Raw genomic sequence first — 17,719 nt, forward strand, 5'->3', positions numbered from 1 at the left:
GCTAAGGCTGAAGGCAGCATGACCCATTGCTCTAGAATACAGGCTTTGGAGTCAGGCTGATCTAGGTTCATGTCTCAGCTCTGCCACTGACTCACCGTGTGACCCTAAACTCTGAGCCTTGATAATCCAATTTGAAAAACTGGCTGTGGGGGAAAAACAATGACCTGATTTGAAGCATTAGTCGACATCCATGGTACAATCCCACCATGACTGATTTCAAACCACTGACATGATGTCACTGGATGTGGAGTTGGAAAAAGGTGCTATCAGCTTTCAAGAGCCAGCTCTAGTACTCCATTCAGTGCATCTACTCAAAGAATACTGCCTACGTATCTTGGGTGTTGGGTACCAACACTGCAGGCAGAGGTCACAATGGCCCTGGCTCAATATTTACTTTGGTTTTGTATTGAGACAATGTTTTGCAATGTTGCTCAGGCTGGAGTATAGTGGCATGATCATGCTCCCTGTGGCCTCAATCTCCCGGGCTCAAGTGATGCTCCTGCCTCAGCCTCCCAAGTAGCTGAGACTACTTGTGTGCCACCATGTCTGGCTAATTTTTAAAACATTTTTTTTTTAAGAGATGGGATCTCTCTATGTTGCCCAGGCTGGTCTCGAACTTTTGGGCTCAAACAATCCTCGTGCCTTGGTCTCCCAAAGGTCTGGGATTATAGGTGTGAGCCACTGTGCTGGGCTGGTCCTGGCTCAATAAAACCCCATTTCTTGAAATGGGTCTGACTCTCACAGCCCCTGTATAGAAGTGCTGCTCCTTTCCAAACAGCAAATTGCTAACAGAGGTTGCACATAGGCAGTGAAATTATGAGGGCTTCTCTCTTGTCATGTATTTCTCAAAATTCCATTAAGAGCTAATTGGCTCTTAAAACAGTAAACTATATTATCACTTAATTTTATAGTAAGATCAACACCATGCCTCCAAGCTCCTTTTCTTAAGCCTCAATTATCTAATGGTAAAATGATTTTAGTGACCACTACTAGCAATTTCAAGAAATACATACATTCTTCGAAGAACAGAAACCTAGACTGGACCCCTTCCCAACATGAGGCTCTGTATATTACACAGCTAGGTATAGGCTTTATATTTTTCTCCTTTAACACCACCACATCTTCCAGCTGACTTTGTGCCAGGTACTGTGAGAAATGCTTTATGAATACCTTGCTTAACCACCGTGCAACTCCAAGAGGAAGTACTACTACCCGTGATTTACAGATGAGGAAATAGGCCCAGGGAGGAGAGAAGCCAGAATTGGAAACTAAGTATGTTCAATTCCACGGTCCACTAGTTTGGCCCACTTGGTCTATGTGGCAGGACATGCTCACAGCCAGGGCAGTGTCACCTGTAGTTCTGCAGAGAGAACTCTGCGGGGGGCCTTGGGGCACAGAAACTAGAGTCCCGCGGGCCACCATGGCTGCAGTGTGTTTCTAGGGTGGCCACAGCTCTCTGTCTGTCTGCTCCCCCTGCCCTCCTGGGAATCCTGCCGTGGAGAGGGTACAGAGAGCAAGGTGCTGACAATAGTGCGAAGCTGGGGGAGGAGCCAAGATGGCCGAATAGGAACAGCTCCGGTCTACAGCTCCCAGCGTGAGCAACGCAGAAGACGGGTGATTTCTGCATTTCCATCTGAGGTACCGTGTTCATCTCACTAGGGAGTGCCAGACAGTGGGCACAGGTCAGTGGGTGAGTGCACCGTGCACCAGCCGAAGCAGGGGCAAGGCATTGCCTCACTCGGGAAGCGCAAGCGGTCACGGAGTTCCCTTTCCAGGGGTGACAGACGGCACCTGGAAAATCGGGCCACTCCCACCCGAATACTGTGCTTTTCCGACGGGCTTAGGAAACGGTGCCCCAGGAGAGTATAGCCCGCACCTGGCTCAGAGGGTCCTACGTCCACAGAGTCTCGCTGATTGCTAGCACAGCAGTCTGAGATCAAACAGCGAGTAGGCAGCGAGGCTGGGGGAGGGGCGCCTGCCATTGCCCAGGCTCGCTTCGGTAAACAAAGCAGCCTGGAAGCTTGAACTGGGTGGAGCCCACCACAGCTCAAGGAGGCCTGCCTGCCTCTGTAGGCTCCACCTCTGGGGGCAGGGCACAGACAAACAAAAAGACAGCAGTAACCTCTGCAGACTTAAATGTCCCTGTCTGACAGCTTTGAGGAGAGCAGTGGTTCTCCCAGCACGCAGCTGGGGATCTGAGAATGGGCAGACTGCCTCCTCAAGTGGGTCCCTGACCCCTGACCCCCGAGCAGCCTAACTGGGAGGCACCCCCCAGCAGGGGCAGACTGACACCTCACACGGCCGGCCAGGTACTCCAACAGACCTGCAGCTGAGGGTCCTGTCTGTTAGAAGGAAAACTAACAGAAAGGACATCCACACCAAAAACCCATCTGTACATCACCATCATCAAAGACCAAAAGCAGATAAAACCACAAAGATGGGGAAAAAGCAGAGCAGAAAAACTGGAAACTCTAAAAAGCAGAGTACCTCTCCTCCTCCAAAGGAACGCAGTTCCTCACCAGCAACGGAACAAAGCTGGATGGAGAATGACTTTGATGAGCTGAGAGAAGAAGGCTTCAGACGATCAAATTACTCCAAGCTACGGGAGGATATTCAAACCAAAGGCAAAGAAGTTGAAAACTTTGAAAAAAATTTAGAAGAATGTATAACTAGAATAACCAATACAGAGAAGTGCTTAAAGGAGCTGATGGAGCTGAAAACCAAGGCTCGAGAACTACGTGAAGAATGCAGAAGCCTCAGGAGCCGATGCGATCAAATGGCAGAAAGGGTATCAGCCCTGGAAGATGAAATGAATGAAATGAAGTGAGAAGGGAAGTTTAGAGAAAAAAGAATAAAAAGAAACAAGCAAAGCCTCCAAGAAATGTGGGACTATGTGAAAAGACCAAATCTATATCTGATTGGTGTACCTGAAAGTGACGGGGAGAATGGAAACAAGTTGGAAAACACTCTGCAGGATATTATCCAGGAGAACTTCTCCAATCTAGCAAGGCAGGCCAACATTCAGATTCAGGAAATACAGAGAACGCCACAAAGATATTCCTCGAGAAGAGCAACTCCAAGACACATAATTGTCAGATTCACCAAAGTTGAAATGAAGGAAAAAATGTTAAGGGCAGCCAGACAGAAAGGTCAGGTTACCATCAAAGGGAAGCTCATCAGACTAACAGCGGATCTCTCGGCAGAAACCCTACAAGCCAGAAGAGAGTGGGGGCCAATATTCAACATTCTTAAAGAAAAGAATTTTCAACCCAGAATTTCATATCCAGCCAAACTAAGCTTCATAAGTGAAGGAGAAATAAAATACTTTACAGACAAGCAAATGCTGAGAGATTTTGTCACCACCAGGCCTGCCCTAAAAGAGCTCCTGAAGGAAGCACTAAACATGGAAAGGAACAACTGGTACCAGCCACTGCAAAATCATGCCAAAATGTAAAGACCATCAAGACTAGGAAGAGACTGCATCAACTAATGAGCAAAATAACCAGCTAACATCATAATGACAGGATCAAATTCACACATAACAATATTAACTTTAAATGTAAATGGACTAAATGCTCCAATTAAAAGACACAGACTGGCAAATTGGATAAAGACTCAAGACCCATCAGTGTGCTGTATTCAGGAAACCCATCTCACGTGCAGACACACATAGGCTCAAAATAAAAGGATGGAGGAAGATCTATCAAGCAAATGGAAAACAACAAAAGGCAGGGGTTGCAATCCTAGTCTCTGATAAGACAGACTTTAAACCAACAAAGATCAAAAGAGACAAAGAAGGCCATTACATAATGGTAAAGGGATTAATTCAACAAGAAGAGCTAACTATCCTAAATATATATGCACCCAATACAGGAGCACCCAGATTCATAAAGCAAGTCCTGAGTGACCTACAAAGAGACTTAGACTCCCACACATTAATAATGGGAGACTTTAACACCCCACTGTCAACATTAGACAGATCAACGAGACAGAAAGTCAACAAGGATACCCAGGAATTGAACTCAGCTCTGCACCAAGCGGACCTAATAGACATCTACAGAACTCTCCACCCCAAATCAACAGAATATACATTTTTTTCAGCACCACACCACACCTATTCCAAAATTGACCACATACTTGGAAGTAAAGCTCTCCTCAATAAATGTAAAAGAACAGAAATTATAACAAACTATCTCTGAGATCACAGTGCAATCAAGCTAGAACTCAGGATTAAGAATCTCACTCAAAACCGCTCAACTACGTGGAAACTGAACAACCTGCTCCTGAATGACTACTGGGTACATAACGAAATGAAGGCAGAAATAAAGATGTTCTTTGAAACCAATGAGAACCAAGACACAACATACCAGAATCTCTGGGATGCATTCAAAGCAGTGTGTAGAGGGAAATTTATAGCACTGAATGCCCACAAGAGAAAGCAGGAAAGATCCAAAATTGACACCCTAACATCACAATTAAAAGAACTAGAAAAGCAAGAGCAAACACATTCAAAAGCTAGCAGAAGGCAAGAAATAACTAAAATCAGAGCGGAACTGAAGGAAATAGAGACACAAAAAACCCTTCAAAAAATAAATGAATCCAGGAGCTGGTTTTTTGAAAGGATCAACAAAATTGATAGACCGCTGGCAAGATTAATAAAGAAAAAAAGAGAGAAGAATCAAATAGATGCAATAAAAAATGACAAAGGGGATATCACCACCGATCCCACAGAAATACAAACTACCATCAGTGAATATTACAAACACCTCTATGCAAATAAACTAGAAAATCTAGAAGAAATGGATAAATTCCTCAACACATACACCCTCCCAAGACTAAACCAGGAAGAAGTTGAATCTCTGAATAGACCAATAACAGGAGCTGAAATTGTGGCAATAATCAATAGCTTACCAACCAAAAAAAGTCCAGGACCAGACGGGTTCACAGCCGAATTCTACCAGAGGTACAAGGAGGAGCTGGTACCATTCCTTCTAAAACTATTCCAATCAATAGAAAAAGAGGGAATCCTCCCTAACTCATTTTATGAGGCCAGCATCATCCTGATACCAAAGCCGGGCAGAGACACAACCAAAAAAGAGAATTTTAGAGCAATATCCTTGATGAACATTGATGCAAAAATCCTCAATAAAATACTGGCAAACAGAATCCAGCAGCACATCAAAAAGCTTATCCACCATGATCAAGTGGGCTTCATCCCTGGGATGCAAGGCTGGTTCAATATACGCAAATCAATAAACGTAATCCAGCATATAAACAGAACCAAAGACAAAAACCACATGATTATCTCAATAGATGCAGAAAAGGCCTTTGACAAAATTCAACAACCCTTCATGCTAAAAACTCTCAATAAATTAGGTATTGATGGGACGTATCTCAAAATAATAAGACCTATCTATGACAAACCCACAGCCAACAACATACTGAATGGGCAAAAACTGGAAGCATTCCCTTTGAAAACTGGCACAAGACAGGGATGCCCTCTCTCACCACTTCTATTCAACATAGTGTTGGAAGTTCTGGCCAGGGCAATTAGGCAGGAGAAGGAAATCAAGGGTATTCGATTAGGAAAAGAGGAAGTCAAATTGTCCCTGTTTGCAGATGACATGATTGTATATCTAGAAAACCCCATTGTCTCAGCCCAAAATCTCCTTAAGCTGATAAGCAACTTCAGCAAAGTCTCAGGATACAAAATCAATGTACAAAAATCACAAGCATTTTTATACATCAATAACAGACAAACAGAGAGCCAAATCATGAGTGAACTCCCATTCACAATTGCTTCAAAGAGAATAAAATACCTAGGAATCCAACTTACAAAGGATGTGAAGGACCTCTTCAAGGAGAACTACAAACCACTGCTCAAGGAAATAAAAGAGGATACAAACAAATGGAAGAACATTCCATGCTCATGGGTAGGAAGAATCAATATTGTGAAAATGGCCATCCTTCCCAAGGTAATTTACAGATTCAATGCCATCCCCATCAAGCTACCAATGACTTTCTTCACAGAATTGGAAAAAACTACTTTAAAGTTCATATGGAACCAAAAAAGAGCCCGCATCGCCAAGTCAATCCTAAGCCAAAAGAACAAAGCTGGAGGCATCACACTACCTGACTTCAAACTATACTACAAGGCTACAGTAACCAAAACAGCATGGTACTGGTACCAAAACAGAGATATAGATCAATGGAACAGAACAGAGCCGTCAGAAATAATGCCACATATCTACAACTATCTGATCTTTGACAAACCTGAGAAAAACAAGAAATGGGGAAAGGATTCCCTATTTAATAAACGGTGCTGGGAAAACTGGCTAGCCATATGTAGAAAGCTGAAACTGGATCCCTTCCTTACACCTTATACAAAAATCAATTCAAGATGGATTAAAGACTTAAATGTTAGACCTAAAACCATAAAAACCCTAGAAGAAAACCTAGGCATTACCATTCAGGACATAGGCATGGGCAAGGACTTCATGTCTAAAACACCAAAAGCAATGGCAACAAAAGCCAAAATTGACAAATGGGATCTAATTAAACTCAAGAGCTTCTGCACAGCAAAGGAAACTACCATCAGAGTGAACAGGCAACCTACAAAATGGGAGAAAAGTTTCGCAACCTACTCATCTGACAAAGGGCTAATATCCAGAATCTACAATGAACTCCAACAAATTTACAAGAAAAAAACAAACAACCCCATCAAAAAGTGGGCAAAGGACATGAACAGACACTTCTCAAAAGAAGACATTTATGCAGCGAAAAAACACATGAAAAAATGCTCACCATCACTGGCCATCAGAGAAATGCAAATCAAAACCACAATGAGATACCATCTCACACCAGTTAGAATGGCAATCATTAAAAAGTCAGGAAACAACAGGTGCTGGAGAGGATGTGGAGAAATAGGAACACTTTTACACTGTTGGTGGGACTGCAAACTAGTTCAACCATTGTGGAAGTCAGTGTGGCGATTCCTCAGGGATCTAGAACTAGAAATTCCATTTGACCCAGCCATCCCATTACTGGGTATATACCCAAAGGACTATAAATCATGCTGCTATAAAGACACATGCACACGTATGTTTATTGCGGCATTATTCACAATAGCAAAGACTTGGAACCAACCCAAATGTCCAACAATGATAGACTGGATTAAGAAAAGGTGGCACATATACACCATGGAATACTATGCAGCCATAAAAAATGATGAGTTCATGTCCTTTGTAGGGACATGGATGAAGCTGGAAATCATCATTCTCAGTAGACTATTGCAAGAACAAAAAACCAAACACCGCATATTCTCACTCATAGGTGGGAATTGAACAATGAGAACACATGGACACAGGAAGGGGAACATCACACTTCGGGGACTGTTGTGGGGTGGAGGGAGGGGGGAGGGATAGAATTGGGAGATATACCTAATGCTAGATGACGAGTTAGTGGGTGCAGCGCACCAGCATGGCACATGTATACATATGTAACTTACCTGCACATTGTGCACATGTACCATAAAACCTAAAGTATAGTAATAAAAAAAAAAAAAAATAGTGCGAAGCTGAGCTCTGAACCAACAAAACCATGTCTTTCCAAGGGGAAGGAGCTGGGGCCACCTAGCCCCACCCCCTCATTTACCAGATGGGCCAATCAAGGCCTAAAGAGCAGAGCCCGCTGAGAAAGGCTGTCAGGTAGAGCCCAATTTGAACCTAGAACCTCAGCTTCCTTTGCCAGGCCTTTTTCCTCTCCACCCCTCCTGACTGACACCACCTTGAGCAACTCTGAGTCATGTGAGCCACGTGACTCAGCCAGACCCGGAGCAGGGAGACGCGGAGCAGGCTGTTGGCCAGACATCAGTGTGTCAGCCTGCTGGGCTCATTGTCCCTGCCAGCAGTGCCCATGCTCCCATGACTGCCTGGGACCTTTCAGTATGATTTCTGTCAGGGAAGCTGCCCACCCTGCCCCTTCTCAGATGGGCCCATCTCTCTCTATTCGTGACTATCACCCCCTCCGCTTAAGTCACGCAGCCTCCTATGACTCATTGCCTTCCCAGACACCAGCACTCCTCCCGTCCTGCACTCTGGCCCAATCTGTTGCTAAGTCTTCCTTTACCTGGGGCAGGAGTGAGTCTCAGGCCTAGGAGCTCAGTCTGACATTTGAAAGGCAATTATTGTGTGAGCAGGAAGGAATCGTGTGAGGGGCATGAGTTTGTGTGTATGTGGGCATGTGTCTCAGGGCAGAAGAGAATGCAAAAGTGGGATATTTGGAGCAGAAGAAGGCTGCTCCACATTAGAACCATTTGTGCAATTTTGAGAAGTTTCTCCCTCTGAGGTCTTTCCCTGTGGAAACTGGGCTGCATTTCCCAAGCCAGACCTCACATGAGACTGAACCAAACCCTCACAGCTACTGCTTCTGTGACAGCTACTGCTTCTGTCTCCACCCTACAGCCTGGATGAGGACATGCTCAGGGCTGCAGAATCACAGAGGCTAGAACTCCTGGAGCTGAACATGTCCTCAGAGATTATCTGGCACCGTAGTTTTCAAACATTTGCTCTTCATCTCTGGTCCTCAACTGAGTAGACTGGGGAACTTTTGGGCTTCATAGAAACCAGACTGAAAAAACTCTTCTAGTCCAAACTTGTCAATTTATAGATGGAGAACCCAAGGCCAAGAGACGGGAGACCTGTCTGGCGTCTCAGAGCAGGCTGGATAATCTGATAAATGGCCCCACACTCACTCTGCACTGTTCCTGTTCCCTGCAGGCATCAGGCCTGCCCTGGGCACAGAGAAAGGTCTTTTGAGTTACCCTGTAGACTTTAGACACTTTGGCAAGTGTTTCCAATGACAGTTCCAAAGGGAAGCAGGACTGAGGACTGAGTCATAAGACAAATGCACATTAGGTACGTGCTAACATCATCTGCAAGAACAGAAAATATTTTTATAAGCCTCCTCACTTGTCACTGGACATGTTCAAGTCTGGGTGATGAATGGCTGGGTAAGTACTGTGGCAAGCAAAGGAAACATCATAAAGCTCCTCAGCTCCGCTGCAGGCCCCGAGGGCAGCAGCAGAGACAGCTGGACAGACAGACACAGAGGGGAGGACATTCACTTTCCCTAAGGCAGGGGAAGGAACCTGGCATCCCCACTGGGTCAGGAAAAATGGGAGCAGGACAACAGGGAGCTGAGACATTGAAAACTAAAACCTGGGCCACTGTGAGCCTTCTGACTGTGGGATGCAGGGGGCTCCTGGGAGCGTGTGCACATCACGGAAGGATGCCATCGACTGCACATTCAGGAAGGTCCTCCAAGCGGTTCCACAAGTGCATCTGCGCATACACGCCCTTGCAGTGCTACCTTATGCTCACTAGAGGGCGATATCATGTTTCCTCTTGGCATGGGTGTACCTGTGGGGGGCGGCGGGGGGAGCTGCCTGGAAGCCATCCTCATACCCTGATGACAGCAGGTCTCCTTATGTTCCCACCAAATCCATACTACCATGGGCAGCCCTCCATCCCAGCTCCTGGTGCACGGCAGTCCTGTCAGAACCCATTCTAGGGACTCCACCTCTTCTCAGCCTAGAACCTCACTCTGAACTGCAATGTGCTCACTTCATGGCCACTTACCCGGGTTAGGTGAGGGGCAGGTGACCCTAGAGTAGGCGTGGACTCAAAGTAACACAAAGGAGAGTAGGGAATTTTAATTTTTTTAAAATAAAGGAATCCTTTTGTCCAATGAAATCATAGGGAGAACTCCACTCTATAAAATTCAGTATTTGGTTTCCCAAGCCACCTGAGGCTTCTCAGTGGAGTGATGGGTGTCCTCAGGATAGCTTGAAAATAACAGAAGTAGCCAAGGGGCCAGCTAGTCCTGGGCACCAATGCTCACTCCACCATACCCTGCTGAGTGGACTTGGTAAGGGGCAAGAATGTCTGTGAGCCTCAGTTTCCTCATCTGTAAGAGACTCGCTGGGCTGTCAGAACTAAATGAGATCACACACGTCGGGCCCCTAATGGTGCCTGGCAAGTAGCAGGCCCTCAAAAACATCACCAAATGTTCCTTCAAAGCCAGAGGCATGAAGAACACAGCAAGCTTCCCCAGGAATCTGCAGAGTCTACACGGTCTCCTGGACTGATCATGATGGCGAGGTCACAAGTTTGGGGCATAGTGATTCACTTTTGAGCCACTTAGTGGGATGCAAACTCTGGCCGCCTCCCTTTGCAGCTCCACACTCTTGAAAGACTAACCTTCAAATGACCTCTAAGCACAAAGCAGTGATGACTTTTCCTGCCTCACACTGAACTAGTGAGTCTTGAGACTGGAGCATGTCTCTGCTCCCTGCCCCAGATGGCTGGGGCCTCACTTTCTCATGGTGGGAAGGACACCCAATGATCCTCTATGATCAGCTCCATCAGCAGCCTCTCCTAGGTGGGAAGGGGAGTTCCTTTCCAGCCATGCCCAGAAAGCCTTCCTTTAGGTTCAGGTCCAAAGGAGCAGGGCCTCGGCACCACCAACCACTGTTAACCAATGAGGGGCTTGCTCAAGTGCAGCTCAAGGCTGGAGCACAAACAGGCTCCCTGCTTCCCGGTTAATGCCTTCCAGGGCAGGGGAGGCCTTTATTCAGCAGAGCCTGTGAGTGCTTCCCAGTTACTCTGAGGTTCACTCCCCTTCCTATGCCAGAAGACCACATTAGAGCAAAGATGAAGCAAATGGGAGAAGGTGAGGTGGAATCAGGGGCAAACAGTCCACCTCATCTGCCTGCAATTCTCTTTGCTTTTCTTAAGCAGCTTGGGTTTCCCAGAGGTGCTGGGCATATCACACTCCCTGGAAGCCACCAATGAGAACAGAGGAGAGAGGCTTCTGAAATGAGACAGACTGCAAGAATCCAGCAGGTAGGAGATGCCTCTACTGGTCCCAAAATAGGAATGACTGGGTGGGTGGTTGGGTCTGTGGTATTAACAAAACCATTTGATTAAAGACTAAATTATGGTGAATTTATCCACGCCAGTGACTTTACCTACCTAGGGAGGTCCACTGCAAAGATCTAAAATCATTCATACCTTCTTGTATGAAAGCAACAGTTGATAGAACTCTGCTAACCAATGATTTTAGGCTGGCCAAAAGTTGCCTGATTTCTTGCTTTTCTCCTGCTTTCACAAAACACTTTATTAAATATGCTGACTTGAATTTGCAATGCGTATGCTCCAGTTTAGTGAAACGCATCACAAGAGGCAAAATATTTTCCTTTTCAAGCTCCCTTTGTCCTGAATGCCTCTGAAGACCATCACTGCTGCTATAAATCATAGATAGAAAATAGCTGAATACTCCTCAGTTCAGCCCAATATACAGAAATGACAAACACTGACTGCAGCCATTAACTTGCATTTGTCACACACGTGCCTGTGGGTGCACACCAGTCCCTGCACCCTCCACAGGCCTACGATAGCATCTTGTGTCTCTCACTGTCCAGTACCAAGGAAACAAAGAAGCTCTTGGAAACCTGGCTACCAAACTGGTTTCTGGATTATTCAGCCACATGTGATGTCTGCTAATTATTCACTGTGAGTGTTAAAAGCCTACAGAACTTCTTAGGCTGCCTCCAGGCTCAACAATAAAACTATCCCAAGTTCCAAATTAATGGTAAGCTTCCAGTTAAACCCTGGGTTAATTGAGAAGTAAAGAATTTTTGCTTTCCGGGCCGGGCATAGTGGCTCATGCCTGTAATCCTAGTACTTTGGGAGGCCAAGGTGGGTGAATCGCTTGAGGCCAGAAGTTCAAGACCAGCCTGGCCAACATGGTGAAACCCCATCTCTACTAAAATCCCCCCCCCCCAAAAAAAGCCAGGTGTGGTAACACATGCCTGTAATCCCAGCTACTTGGGAGGCTGAGGCATGAGAACTGCTTGAACCCAGGAGGTGGAGGTTGCAGTAAGCTGAGATTGTGGAACAAAACTGTCTAAAAAAAAAAAAAAAAAAAGAATTTGTGCTTTCCAACTGCTGCCAGGCAGGAGGAACTGGCAGCCTTATGGGCCCCAAAGTTCCTAAGAGGGTAGGGGTGGTAGGGGTGCTGATGTCAGGGAAAGAGTGCCACCAGCCCCAGGGCTAAGAGCCTGGAATTTGACCCAGAAGGCATGGATTCAAATCCCAGACCTTTCAAGCTTCCCTTTTATAACCTTAAGCACATCATTTATTCTCTTTGAGCCTCATTTTTTCTCTTAAAAATGGAGTAAAAAACCAAATTTCTGTCCAAGTTCCAGGACTAATCCAAGGATTAACCCAAAAGGCAGATAGGAGAATATTTTGCAAACTGTGAAGTACTACACGTGTATGGTTCTACTTCTCATGCACTCACGATGCTGAGCACTTTCATTTCATCCTTGCAACAAACTCTTTGTGGCAGAATATCAATGAGGGCTCTGAGGCACAGAAAGGCTAACCAGCTGGCCTGGGGTCACAGTGCTAACGGGTGGTAGAGCCAGGACTTGCAGCCAGGTGTGTCCCTACACTGTGCTACACTGATGACCTCCCAGGTGAGGGGTTGTCACCCCATGTCAGTCAGATTCCTGGAGGAGGAGATAAAGACAACTCATCTGGTCACCAGAACAGTCCCCCTCAGCTTCAAGGAAGCCAGCAGGGGTGTCTTCTCACCTGGAGTCCTTCTCTGACAGCTTCCAGGAGATAGGGGATAATGGAATAGTTCCACAAGTCGGTGAACCACACTCTCGAGCCGTCCACATCGATGGGGCATGACAGGAAGAGCCGGGGGCCTGGGGACCACAGTGAAAATACATTAGCACTCAAATGGGCATGGGTGATGGGGCATCAGGTGAAGCCATGGTCCGAGCACCCTTCACAGGAGGGACCCTAGATGTGCTGAGGGATGGCAGGGCTGAGGCCTGAACACAGATATACAGCCCTGGATGGTGGGCACAGAGAAGGACACTCTGATCCCTGATTCTACCTGGGGGTCTCCCTCTTCCAGGAAAGGCTTTATGGGGAAGATGCTCACTGTGGCATTACTAATCTTGATTTTTAAAAATGGAAGCCCATGCGCGGTGGCTCACGCCTGTAATCCCAGCACTTTGGGAGGCCGAGGCGGGTGGACCACGAGGTCAGGAGATCGAGACCATCCTGGCTAACACGGTGAAACACCGTCTCTGCTAAAAATACAAAAAAAACTAGCCAGGCGTGGTGGTGGGCGCCTGTAGTCCCAGCTACTCAGGAGGCTGAGGCAGGAGAATGGCGTGAATCCGGGAGGCGGAGCTTGCAGTGAGCCGAGATCGCGCCACTGCACTCCAGCCTGGGCGACAGAGCAAGACTCTGTCCTAAAAAAAAAAAAAAAAAAAAAAAAAAAAAAAAGGAAGCCCATGACTACAAATCCAAAAGAACAGAAACGGTTAAGCAAATGAGGGTACATCTGCATTTGATCATTTTGTAGTCTTTAAAAATAATTTTTAAAACTGAGTAATTGGCTGGGCATGGTGGCTCACACCTGTAATCCCAGAACTTTGGGAGGCCGAGGCCAGTGGAACACCTGGGGTCAGGAGTTCAAGATCAGCTTAGCCAACATGAAGAAACCCCTTCTCTACTAAAAAATACAAAAAAATTAGCTGGTTGTGGTGGCAGGCACCTGTAATCCTAGCTACTTGGGAGGCTGAGGCAGGAGAATCACTTGAACCTGGGAGGCAGAGGTTGCAGTGAGCCAAGATCACACCATTGCACTCCAGCCTGGGCAACAAGAGCAAAACTCTGTCTCAAAAAATAAAAACAAAAACAAACAACTGAGTAGCAACAGAGAATGCTCATGAGATAGTGCTAAATGAAAAAGGATTTTTTTTTTTTTTTTTGTAGTCTCACTGTTCCCCAGGCTGGAGTGCAATGGTGCGATCTCAGCTCACTGCAGCCTCCGCCTCCTGGGTTCAAGCGATTCTCCTGCCTCAGCCTCCTGAGTAGCTGGGATTACAGGTGCATGCCACCACACCCAGCTAATTTTTTATATTTTTAGTAGAGACGGGGTTTCACCATGTTGGCCAGGCTGGTTTTGAACTCTTAACTTGAGGTGATCTCTCTGCCTTGGCCTCCCAAAGTGCTGAGATTACAGGCATGAGCCACAATGCCCGGCCAAAAGGAACATGTTATATGTATGCTATGACTGCCACTTCATAAAGCATATATATATATATATATATATGAACAAGGACAGAAAAAATAAGCTCAAATTAAAATTATGTCAAGATGGTGGGATGGTTAGTGATCTTTTTTCTCTGTTCTAAATGTGCAGCTTTCAGAAATGCTGATAAAATTTTATTTTTCAAGCAAAGCCAATCCCAGAGGGTAGCTTCAGCTTGGGGGAACCTTGAGATGGGAGCTCTTTAGTGAGCCAGCAGTTTCTACATTGGGCCAGGCTGAATACATCTCTCTTCTGCAGACCACTAGCAATTTGGGGTCAACCTGGTCTGTGACTGTCCCTCTGACCCCCTTTCTATCTTTATGGACAGTCCAGCTTCTGCTGACTGTGCCTGCAAAGTGCTGTCCTGGCCAGGGCCCAGAGGATGGGCACCTAAGGATGCCAGCCCGCCCCTCCCGACCCCAGTCTCCCACCCACCGATGGTGACGTCCGAGGAACTGTGAGCCTCCAGGAAGCGGTTGAGGTGATGCCAGACCTTGGGAATCCAGTCAATGATTTTTACCAGCTCCATATTGCGCACCCGGCCACTGATCTCTGTTTCCATGAGCTTCCTCCTCAGGAATCGGCCAAGGAAACCCTTCACAGGCTCCGTGTGGTTGGCACAAAGCACCCATCTGGAGGAAGTCAGAAACACTTTTCAAGCTGATGATGGTGATCCAAATGATGGCTGACCTCAGGAACCAAAGCACGTTAGAAACAGAAGGTGTATATGCTAATGCAACAAATTGGATTAGCTATGCACCGAACACTGTTCTAAACATTGTAACTATGTATTAACTCACAGTTCCTGATACCAACCCTCCAACATAGATATTATCTCCACCTCCGTTTTACAGACAGAAATGCTGAGGAACAGACAGGTCATGTAACTTTTCCAGGATCAAACAGCTAGTTAATTGAAGAGCTAAGATGAGAACCAAGAAGCCTGGCTCCAGAGGCTAGGCTCTAACCACTGAGATAAACTGCCTCTTGTGCTTGATGTCACAGGCCCTGTGCTAGGCTATGGAACTATCACTATGACTAAGACACAGTCCTGGTCCCCAGGAGCTCACAGTCTGGTGGAGGAGGCAGACAGGCAAAGAAAGAAATGAAATACGATGAAGCCTAAGGGAATCAGGGAAGGCTCCCCAGAGGAGGGGATGTCTGGGCTGAGACTGGACAGATAATGGGCAGCAACATAAGGAAAGGCAGGAGCAGTTGTTGGGGTCAGGAGTGGGGTGATGCTGCAGCCTTTGCAAAGGCATGGGAAATAGCATGGGTGTTTGGGGAAACTACCAGAGGTTTAGTGTAACTGAAGTTCATACTTGACCTGCCAACCCACGGAGTCTGGATTTCATCCTGCAGGCCATAGGGAGCTGGAGCTACTGAAGGACTTTAAGCACGAGAGTTCTATGGTCAGATGTGCACTCTAGAATGCTCACTCTGGTCTGGCTGCCACAGTGCAGAGAATTGGCTACAGGGTGCAGGGGGAAAGCTGCAAGCAGACGTACCGGCTAGGTGATGGCAATGGTGTGCTGGGTGATGATGGGGCAGTGATAGGGGGAAAGAGGAGGATGATGGACTTGAGGGATAGTTAGGGGAAAGCATGAACAAGACCGGGACAGCCTAAATGCAGAGGTGAGCCATGCTCTCAGTGTGCTGGAGGAGTCAACATTTCTCTGGTAATTACATTCAGACCCACTTTCAATAGATCTCCCTCAGAGATGCCCACAGAATGGCCAGTGGAAATGAGCCAGGGGTCCTAGCCCGGGAGACAGCTTCACATCCACCTCTAAGGGCCCAGGCAGAAGAGGTGGAGTCAACTGAGATTCAATATGGGGCAAGGGGTGTTTAGTGATGTCAATCAGGCAGCAATGCAATCTAGCACAACTGAGGTGAACAGCCCCTCCCACATCCTGGCCATGAGAGAGCACCAGCATGGTGCGGTGGCAGCGGGGCAGGGAAGACAAGTTGGCAGGGAGTCATAGCAGCTGGGACTCGAGGGCCCACAGACCCAGCTAGGTGGCGACATTTTAGGTAAAAGCTGTCATTGCTCATGTTCACTTGGGACAGAGAGACGCCACTGCAAACAAGCAGGGCAGCAGGGTCACCTGCAGTCCCTTCCAGAGCTGCCCCCTTGACCCTGTGACAGCAGGACTCAGAGGCAGAGATTTGAGTGCAAGTTCCACTCTGCCACTGACCAGTGTGTGCCCTCACCCAACTCACTTAAGTCTCTGGGCCTTAGTTTCCCCATTTGTAAACTGAGAGTGGTAAATGTAATTACTTGAGGCTGAAGTTAAAATTAAATGGATTAAGCTGAGAAAAATGCTTAACAATACCTAGCATACAACAAATACTCAACACAGGCATCTCTACCCTCCCCTTCTTGCTTTCCTTCTTTGTGATTCCATAGTTTAACTGGACAAGGGAAGGGAAAACTGACCTGAAGTTATGGTGAAGCTGCAGATTGGGAGTCGAAGAGGTAGCCTGGTTCATTGTGCCAATTATGTAAGGGCTGCGGATAAAATAAAGGAAAAGAAAGCTGTGAGTCCAAGCCAAGCTAGAGAACAAGGTGGTCACAGAGGCCTGTGGCCCTGTGCTTCCAGGCCAGTGGACAGCTAGCTGCCTCCCACTCCCAACCCTATGCGTGTGCACAGCTTCACTCCCACACCGGCCCCGGGCCACCTGTGCGCACAGTGCCCCATCAGGTGGTAGCACTCTCTCCTGGGGGCTATGAGGTCCAGAACCAGCCTTTACCATTTGTGGTACTTGCAGTTGAGCAGCCCGTTGAAGATCTCGCCCAGAGAGCTCACGTGGTGTAGGTTGTCCAGGATGATGACGAGGGGCATGTCCACAGCATTGTTCTCACTGTTGCACTGGTCAGCAAGGTTGGAAAGGTACTGGCGCAATTCCTGTGGTGGCCAGGAAGGCCAAAGGAGAACAAGTTGGTGAATGCACTCAGTGAAGACACACTGCTCAGGGCCTTTGCCTCGCCCAGGCCAGTGAAGGCGGAAAGGCCCTTCATGATTCTGCACTGTAAACACCTTCTGGGTGCCTGCCTATTACAGGGCATTGGCTTGGTGCTCAGGGGATGCACAGTGGGCATGGGATGAGTTAGGACTGGGTCCTGACTTCTAGTATTCACCCAATGACTGAAAACCTTGAGCCTGGGGTAAAAGCACAGTACTGTGCTCTGTACGTATGTAGCCTGAGAGCTACATACACAGAAGCCCTCTACACATCAGAGCAGCAGAGGAGCCAGACACACACTTAAGTTATGCTGAGTAGTGCTGTGGCAGACACAAAACACAGCGCTGGGGAGACGAGTCTACATGCACTGGGCTTGGGGAAGTCCTGCTGAAAGGGCAAGCTTTGTATTTAACCTTGGAGAATGGGTGGGGCATTGGCTCAGCAGGGGCTAGAACACAGCCCTGCATGCCTGGGGTAAGGGATGCATGTCAAAAATGGAAGAGGAAGAATAATGGTGCATCAGTGGAAAAGGCTGAAACAGCAAGGTAAGGAGCTGGCAGAGAACCCAGGA

At 47.1% G+C, this 17,719-nt stretch overlaps 1 protein-coding gene across 19 annotated transcripts in view; it reads right to left on the reverse strand.

Moving 5' to 3' along the window:
• The window catches only part of NAV2 (neuron navigator 2), an 882,771-nt gene that overhangs the window by 7,179 nt on the left and 857,873 nt on the right, over window positions 1-17,719 (reverse strand). For all 19 annotated transcript variants that reach the window (XM_063728134.1, XM_063728135.1, XM_024254960.2 and 16 more), the window contains 4 exons: window positions 16,936-17,090; window positions 16,622-16,693; window positions 14,617-14,813; window positions 12,660-12,778 (listed from right to left, as the gene is read on the reverse strand). In XM_063728134.1, coding sequence (XP_063584204.1) covers window positions 12,660-12,778; window positions 14,617-14,813; window positions 16,622-16,693; window positions 16,936-17,090 — 543 coding nt within the window. The remainder of the gene's footprint in view (window positions 1-12,659; window positions 12,779-14,616; window positions 14,814-16,621; window positions 16,694-16,935; window positions 17,091-17,719) is intronic.

The sequence above is a fragment of the Pongo abelii genome, chromosome 9 (assembly GCF_028885655.2).
Source record: "Pongo abelii isolate AG06213 chromosome 9, NHGRI_mPonAbe1-v2.0_pri, whole genome shotgun sequence".
Taxonomy (NCBI): Eukaryota; Metazoa; Chordata; class Mammalia; order Primates; family Hominidae; genus Pongo; species Pongo abelii.